Below are 8,363 nucleotides of genomic sequence, written 5' to 3'. Positions count from 1 at the left end.
CCAAAATCCAGGTGATCCTCCGCACTGAGAAAGGACAGCTGCACACCTACGATGTCAAACCCGACGAGGCTGTGTCCGCCTTCAAGACCAGAGTGCATCGCAGAGAGGGAGTTCCTGTGAGCCAGCAGAGACTCATCCACCAGGGCCGGGAGATGATGGAGGGGACTCTGGCGGACTACAGCGTCCGGGAGATGAGCACCATCGACATGACTATGCGCCTGAGAGGAGGCTGAGGACACCTGACACGGTTCATCTGCCACAAAAAACGCACATGTACATGTGCCTTTATGATTACCAGTCAAACCGGAGATCAAACAGCATTATAGGCTTTTTACAAAATTTATTTATTAATACTTTTATTTTGAAATCAATACATTCCTCCTTGTGTAATTCTGTATTAAGAAGTTTAGTTTTGGTCGTACAAATGCACACAACATGGCATGTTGGAATTTTTTTATGACAAATACAAAAAAAATAAAGTCTCTAGACTTTATAAAACGTCTTGTTGTCTTCTTTTAATGTTTTCTAAAGCACCTTGTAACTAACAAGTTTATTGTTTATCACAAAATGAAAAGAAATGTCACAGTTCCTCATATTTCCAGAACCTTCTGTCAGCTCAGGGGTGGAGCTACATCTTCTACAGTGTGTATTTCAATCTGACATTAATCCAGTGTTAATAAGAGCCCTTTTCAATCACATTATTCAAAGTTTATGATTAGCTCTTTCAAGCTTTTGGCAGTGCTCTGGAAAAAATACATGTACTCAGTTGTTGTGTTGCCACAGGTGCAGTCATGTAGCCAAAGTATTACAGCAGCAAGTTATCATGGCACAAACACGTAAAGAGTTAATCAGAGGAGCTACTGCACGTAGAAGTTATTGCTCAGATTAGGACCAGGTTTACAGTAGCACAGTAACAGCTCGGTCGTATCGTCTCAGTTCTCCGGCAGAAATGCTGAAATCTCTGATGGCATCATTTCCTCACAGATGCGAGGTAGGCATACCAAAATAAGGCCACCATGTTGGCGAACAGCACTCGCAGCTGAAAACAAAAACAGACACAGGAACACATAGAGACAGGAAGAGAATGACAAGTGGTGTCAAAGGGTGACTCATTGTTTGTCTGACAGAGGGTGGCAGTAAAGTTCCTACCTGAACAGGCACAAAGTTGATATTTACGAACTGGAAGGGGGTCCAGACTTTCCAGTTCATCTTCAAGGCAGTCCAGTAACTTGCTCTCATCTTCTTTTCGAAATCTTGCCACCCTTTAGCCTGAGGACAGTTGAGAATAATTCTATTTTTTACCTATTTATCTATATTAAAAGGATGCTGCACAAGCTGCTCAATATAATGGAGATTGTGACACAACCTACTGGCCAGACCACAAAGTGTCTGAGCAGGAGAAGAGCAGTATCCATTTACAATGACTCCTCTGTGTCAGGACAGGAGACTCTGCTCATGCCCATTTCATTCACTTTATATTCAGTTTTGCATCCATCCGTCTATCTAATTCTTCATGCTTTGTCTAGAGTGTGTTAAATATTGCTTTTAATACATAAAGGCAGGCCACTAAACACTATGTTAAAATAGACAGCTTGGCAAATTTACACATCAAAATCAGTTTACTACTCATGACAACAGCTACTTGAATAACAGAAGGAAATAAGAGGCGACCATTTTGATACACGTTTTTTTTTTTTTTGCACTTTTTTGAGAAAAAATAGAAAAACGATGCCAAATATTCTCTGATTCTTGCCGCTCAACATTTTCGGATATTTGGAGTTTTGTTAAAACAAAACAGGCCCTGTGAAGTTGTGATGGGGATCTTCTGGATTTCAAAGACAAGTCAATGTATAAAATAAATAAATAAATAAATAAATAAAAATTCTGATTAACCCATGTTAAAGATAAGCATTCATGTCATTGCACAGTACTGGTCAAATGTTTGGACACATCTATGATACTGAAGCTGGTTAAGACAATACCAGTAGTGTGCAAAGCTGTCATCAAGGCAAAGTGGATTTTAGCTAGAAATGTAAAATATGAAACACATTTTGCTTAGTGGGCTGCAAGGTAAGAAGTAGCAAGAAGGTCGCGGGTTCGCGTCCCGATGAGGATACCCGGGATCTTTCTGTGTGGAGTTTGCATGTTCTCCCCGTGCAGTGGGGGTTCTTCCTCCCACACAGTCCAAAAACATGTTGAGGTTAATTGGTGATTCTAAATTGTCTGTAGGTGTGAATGTGAGTGTGCTTGGTTGTCTGTCTCTAAGTGTAGCCCTGTGATAAACTGGTGACCTGTCCAGGCCTGAGTCAGCTGGGATAGACTCCAGCCCCCTGTGATCCTAGTGAGGATTAAGCGGTGTATAGATAATGGATGGATGGATGGATTGTGCTTTGTTTACACTTTTTGTTGTTGTTGAATTGACAATTCCACGTGTTATTTCACAGTTTTGACATCTTCACTGTTGTTCTACAGTATAGAACGTAGTTAAAAACAGAGAAAAAGCCTGGCATGAGAGGCTGTGTCTAAACGTTTGAGTGGTACTGTGTGATTCAGGGTATCGCAAATTTGATCATTCTTATGGTAAAATCTGTTTCCCCCAACTTTAAGGAAGTGTGATATCCCATCGCTGTTGTCCTCCTTTAATGAGATGATGTGGAGGGACAGGTTTCTGAGACCACCTACCTCCAGGATGTTCATAACAAAGTAGAAAATGAGCAGAAAGCCTGGGGCGAAAATCAGCCGATCCAGTAGCAGGCGCTTCACTATACACAACGGGTCTGTGGTGGGCATCCACACCTCCATCAGCTGGTAAAAGTAATGGCTCACTGGTCCTGTAATGAGCAGCCTGAAAGGCAACAAGGAGTGATGTGACCGCCAAATATATATATATATAAATACATGGGTTACTTTAAATGAGTTGCCAACAGCTCACATGTAAAGGTGAGGTCAATGTGAACATACAGGACAAAGAAAACATCAGGGAGCAACATGCTGTTTTATGCAGAAACTTTGCTATTATTGAGAGTTATTTATTATTTATTGCTGAGAGTGCAATAAACTACAGGAGTTCTGCCCTGTAGTGTGACATCTAAGTTGAACAGTCGGGTATTCTGTGAAATTAAAAACTAATCAGAGCAAGTTTCATCACTAAGATGTACATTTTTAATTGAATACTTTGTATGCACATCTATATTATTGATGTTGGACTTATTCCTCCTCAGCATGGAAGATAAAAGTAGAATCTGATTTCCACTGATCTCTCCTGTACCAAGTCTGAAGCACATCTGTTTTCCAGAGGTATGTTGTTTAGTAAAATTGAAGTAATATTGTGGGTAAACCTCAGAAGTCTCTGACCCAAATATGGACTGAAAGGACGAGGACAAAAGCTAGGAGAATCAGATAGCTCCCATCTTCTTTTTAACAGGCTTTAATTCAATTTTGTTAGTATAGCGCAGGGGGGAAGGGGAGGGGGAAAAAAAACTCCGGCAAAACCAGGCACAGGGAAGGTGGCCATCTGCCTCGACTGGATTGACCTGTTTGAACTTCTGAAGTATGGGAGGCCCTACAGAACCCCTCTGGCTAAAGGTATGTCTAAGAAGTCTTTCATCCCAAATGCCACTGGCCTTCTCAATTTAACAAAGTGATCAACCCACATATAACCTGAACATGAACTGCTATTTTACTGTATTATTCTGTTATATTGTTCTGCTGTAAGCTACATATACTATGTATTGCTGTGTGTCTATATGTATGTCATGCTGATCTTCTGTGCTGCTGAGCTGAAGACAATAAAGTTTTATTCTATTCTAACTAGCGAGCTGTCTGTGGCTCCAAGTACTATGGCTTGTTCCTTACCTCCTCATTACTAATGCAACTGTGTTCCCACTGATTTTCAGTTTGTCAGCCGTCCTCCCATATCTTTTTTTTTTGGCATCTTTGTTAAATTTCACAATCAGATTTGATTTCCTCTTGCAACACTTTTCCCTGTGGTGCCTTGATGCAAAAACGCAAATAGACACAGTTCACTGGTCCAAAACTGAGAACGTTCTGGTGCTCACTGGTAGTTTTACAAACATGTTCATGCAGTTAAGCTATTAGGAAAAGTTAGTTGTACTCAGTTTTGTTTTGGCGTTTACAGATTTTCTAACTTGTGTGTCAGTGATTGCAGGTGTATTCACTTTTGGGGCTGGATTGTCTTAGTGATTGCTCATTAGAGAGAATACTCTACTGGTTAACTGAAAAGTAATGCAAATATTGAGAGGTGATACAATTTTGACCAGTTTGTCATTTACGTGATACTGCACAGAGGTGCATTAACTTCTGTTGTATACTGTAATCATTTTGCATCAAGGTAAACACATTTTCCCCTATCTCATTCTCTAGTCACACAATCCTACAATCATTTTCTAGTAGCCTTGAAACCACATCACTTGTCTTTTTTAAAAATAGATGTAATTCTAAATTGAATCTCACCCAAAAATGGCATAGCGTGCAGCTCCAGCCACATCCACCTCATTAACCGGGGTTCCATGTTTGGCCTTTTTTCTTGCCTCCAAAGTCTGAGACAGAAGATTTCCTAAAGCTGAGAGGATGCCACTGGAAAAAAAAAGGACACACACACACACACACATACAAACAAAACTCTGTCAATATGCAGCAGCTACAGACAGCATTAAAGTAGACTGAGGTTGTCTGAGGGGAGGTCCTCCTGGTAGATGCTGATTGGTTAAAGACAGAGCCCAGTGACAAAAGGCCAGTGTGTGGTCAGTGCAAACAAAGTGGGAAAAAAACATGCAAACAACAACAAAACAACTGTTGGAAATAGCTCTATTGGTTACAGTATACAAAAACGACTTATTAAACTTCACTTCAGTGGACTGACTTTGTGTGTCAGCAAGTAAAAACCTGTAATTCTTGACGTATAAAGTGACACGACAGCAGAGAAGCAGCAGTCAAGTGAGGAGCACATCTACCGACCTGGTGACGGCCTTGGTGAGTATCGGGTATTTCTTCAGAAGCACCAGGTACTGCTGGAGTAAGCGGTAATGTAAGGACACGTCCCGGACAGGACGACTCGCCACAGGCATCGTCTCTTTGTCACTTGTTTGGCTGTACAAACATCACCGATCTGACAGGGGCGAGCAGGAGCCCCGCCACGCTTCCTGCCGACGTCATTACGTCACTGGTGGAGCCACGCCTTTACGTCAACGTCGAAAACCTACTACTAATAATAATATTAGTTTTAAGCAATATTAAATACCTAAAAATTATAGAAATAAGGAAATACATTTGTAGATAAATGTAGTAACTAAAACATTTTTTATTTTATTTTAAAGAGGACATTTTTCAGTGGGCTGCCTTCATTTATTTCAGGGGACTATTCTAATACCTAATTTATTTGTTTTTGCTTTTATTCCATATCCATGTTTTTGAACATAATATAAATATTTATATATTATTTAATTAACTAGAATAAAACAGCATTTCATGATAAACACATTTTATCATTACGAATATAATGACTAATATTATTAATCCAAAGAGACAATAATTATCAGAGCTAGCACAGAAAGAAAAATAAGCATTTAAAACAATACATGATCGGACCTATAAACTAATATTTTGTTGAGCCAATCACTGCAATCCAGTGTTTTCTGTAACTCTCAATCAGACTTCTGCACCTGTTGACAGGTATTTTGATTTTTGGCCCACTGCTTATCAGCAAAGTGCTCTAATTTGTCCAGGACAGCAGTTTTTTTTTTTTTTTTTTTAAACTATTCTTTTTTACCACAATTCCAAAGCAATGTCTTATTTCACTACATTAGAATTTATCAAATTTCTATTTATTATTACTTTTTTCAGTTTCTAGTTATTTCTGTGACTATTGTGAGTTTTGCCTTTCCTTTAATGGAAGGGTATGAATACATTTGAGGATGACTGTATTTACCAGGTTTTATCCAGATGGTCTAAAGGTGATACGTAACCTGCTTCACACAGGGACCATTTCTGCCAAAATGATGGGATTCTAGGGGCTGATTAATAAAGAAGTTACAAGCATATTATATCAGATTAAATAAATGGCAAATGAAAGGGCTATAACTCTTCTTTCTTTAAAATTATGTACAAATTACCTGAGAAACAGTAACTAAAAAAATAAATAAATCCTAGCATGAATAAATCTGCTCTCCTTCTGAATGAGAAAACAGTCAAAACTCAAAACTTTGAGTAATACTGGTCTAAGCATGGATTGTATAAACAGTATTTGAAACATACTGTATTTTACAGGTACCATACCTTACAGCATATAACAGCATATTGATATTGAAACTACTGTTTCGGGGTTGTTGTTTTTTTTAGATTTTTTTTATGGAGACTGTTTATCAACCACCCTGAAACCCAGCAGTGGCCTGTGTATAGACTGTGTAGACAAGCGGAACACATTTCACATGAGACATTCAGGGACATTAAAACACTACATCCACTGTTTGGAACCACTTTAATGGAACCAACACTTTAGTAAAAAAGTAAAAAAAGGGAAACTTTAATGTGCAAACTAAAAAGGCCTATAGTGTACAAAAACATATTTACAACACTGAAACTGTGAAATGCAGATGATGTAAACATGCATTACAACAGTAAGTTGAGAAAAAAGGCTTTCAAGGATACTTGTACAGAACAAACATGAGCCAACATGAACGCTTTCACGAAAAAAACACTGAACATAGTACTGTTGAGAACAGAAGAACAAAAGCTTATGGGTGGGTTTTGGTCTGTCAACACAGGTGCTAGAAAAGCTGACATACATGACTCAAAGTGCCTTCCAGTCAATGGGAGACTTTCCAGATTTCTTCAGCAGCTCGTTGGCCTTTGAAAAATGGCCACAGCCGAAAAATCCCCGATGAGCAGACAGTGGAGAAGGATGCACAGTCTGGAGGACGTGGTGGCGTTTCTGAAAACAGAGAGTACGAAAACACATTATAAAATTTACACCAAACGTTAGTGGAAACAGCCACACCAGCAACACAACGCCAGAGCTAAAGGAACACAGGCCTCTCTTAAAGCTACAGAGATAGAAGTGCAAAAATGACCAGAACATACATTTGTCAAAAAGAGAGGAAACATGACAGATCCAGAAGTTCATTATGTCAGAGAGCCACCATCAGAAACAAAATCACCTTAGGCAAGAAACAACATGTAGGTTGTGGTGTCAGAATTACCCAGTGTGTCTGTCAGGCTGTGACGATATGTAAATAGAATAGAATAGAATAGAATATCCTTTATTAGTCCCACAAGGGGAAATTTGCAACGTCACAGCAGCGAAGTGACAGTAAGAAAAACAAGAAAACATGACTTTAAATTAAAGAGGTGAGGTATATACACTATATACAGAACATAAAGAAGAAAAACAGAAGAGCACAAGGATACTAAGAACTAAAGAATATTTACATGAATGAATTGCACTTGAGTTTATTGCACCTGACAGTTGGCTGCCTGTCATTATGTGAGTGATTGTGTGGTCTGTTGGGAGCAGTGCTGATTATAAAGTCTGATACCAGCAGGAAGGAAGGACCTGCAGTAACGCTCCTTCACACACCTGAGGTGACAGTCTGTCACTAAAGATTCCCAGTGCCTTCAGTGTGTCGTGCATGAGGTGGCAGTCACTGTCCAGCAGGGATGTTAGCTTGGCTAAGATCCTCCTGCACTGTGTCCAGAGGGCTCCCCAGGACAGAGCTGGCCTTCTTGATCAGCTGATCAAACTTCCTCCTATCAGCGATAGAGATGCTGCTGCCAGAGCAGACCACTCCTTAGAGGATGGCTGATGCCACCACAGTCATAAAAAGTCCTCAGTAGCGCCCCCCGCACCCCAAAAGACCTCAGTCTCCTGATGTTATTCAGAGGTAAGTCACTTTTGAAGACATTCTAGTGTTTTAGAAGAACATTTTTTACCCTTTTGGTTTAAAGAGAACACTGAAAATGATCTGTGAGGAAGTAGTGGTTGTGGTTGTGTAGTTTTCTTAACCAACAGCCCTCTGATGACCTACAGTAACCCCTAGACTGAAAATATAATTTCAACAGGTTTAGACAGGAAATCTGTCACAGCATTGTAGAGTGTGCACAATCTTAGAGTTGGACAATAAGAAAATTGTGAAATGAGTTGTTTTGGATGGTTACTGTCAGATTTTACAAGTGTGTTTCTGCTTAGGGATTTGCAATAGATTGTGGATTAAAAAGTGTCACTTCCCTTGAAACGCGTACGGTGTAAATGTGAACAAAGGTTTTATGCCGTTCAATATGGAAAGAAGGTAGTTGGTACTAGAATGTATATCCATCCATCCATTTTCTATACACCGCTTAATCCTCAC

General features: G+C 39.5%; 3 protein-coding genes across 3 annotated transcripts in view; 1 reads left to right on the top strand and 2 right to left on the bottom strand.

The window, feature by feature from the left end:
- Positions 1 to 493, top strand: part of isg15 (ISG15 ubiquitin like modifier) — a gene marked incomplete at its 5' end in the record, with an annotated part of 8,442 nt that extends 7,949 nt beyond the window's left edge. The window contains one exon of the mRNA XM_008276617.1: positions 12 to 493. Within this exon, the coding sequence (XP_008274839.1) occupies positions 12 to 233 (222 nt within the window). The remainder of the gene's footprint in view (positions 1 to 11) is intronic.
- Positions 340 to 5,169, bottom strand: pxmp2 (peroxisomal membrane protein 2). The gene is made up of 5 exons (XM_008276584.1): positions 4,978 to 5,169; positions 4,474 to 4,596; positions 2,683 to 2,845; positions 1,150 to 1,269; positions 340 to 1,039 (listed from the first exon to the last, which is right to left on the bottom strand). The coding sequence occupies exons 1-5, from the start codon at positions 5,085 to 5,087 to the stop codon at positions 971 to 973; spliced, it is 585 nt and encodes a 194-aa protein (XP_008274806.1). The 5' UTR covers positions 5,088 to 5,169; the 3' UTR covers positions 340 to 970.
- Positions 5,170 to 6,479: 1,310 nt separating this feature from the next.
- Positions 6,480 to 8,363, bottom strand: part of LOC103353572 (uracil-DNA glycosylase) — an 11,458-nt gene continuing 9,574 nt past the window's right edge. The window contains 1 exon segment of the mRNA XM_008276616.1: positions 6,480 to 6,949. Within this exon segment, the coding sequence (XP_008274838.1) occupies positions 6,809 to 6,949 (141 nt within the window). The 3' untranslated portion in view covers positions 6,480 to 6,808.

The sequence above is a fragment of the Stegastes partitus genome, unplaced genomic scaffold, assembly GCF_000690725.1.
Source record: "Stegastes partitus isolate 25-593 unplaced genomic scaffold, Stegastes_partitus-1.0.2 Scaffold77, whole genome shotgun sequence".
Lineage (NCBI taxonomy): Eukaryota > Metazoa > Chordata > Actinopteri > Pomacentridae > Stegastes > Stegastes partitus.
This window is presented reverse-complemented; position numbering and strand designations above follow the sequence as displayed.

Excerpts from the sequence above, each read along its gene's own strand:
- pxmp2 (XM_008276584.1), bottom strand. The coding sequence starts at position 5,087 with ATGCCTGTGGCGAGTCGTCCTGTCCGGGACGTGTCCTTACATTACCGC. Across the intron at positions 4,597-4,977 it reads CTCACCAAGGCCGTCACCAG|TGGCATCCTCTCAGCTTTAG; the intron begins GTCGGTAGATGT and ends TTTTTTTTCCAG. Across the intron at positions 2,846-4,473 it reads GCACGCTATGCCATTTTTGG|GCTGCTCATTACAGGACCAG; the intron begins GTGAGATTCAAT and ends GTTGCCTTTCAG.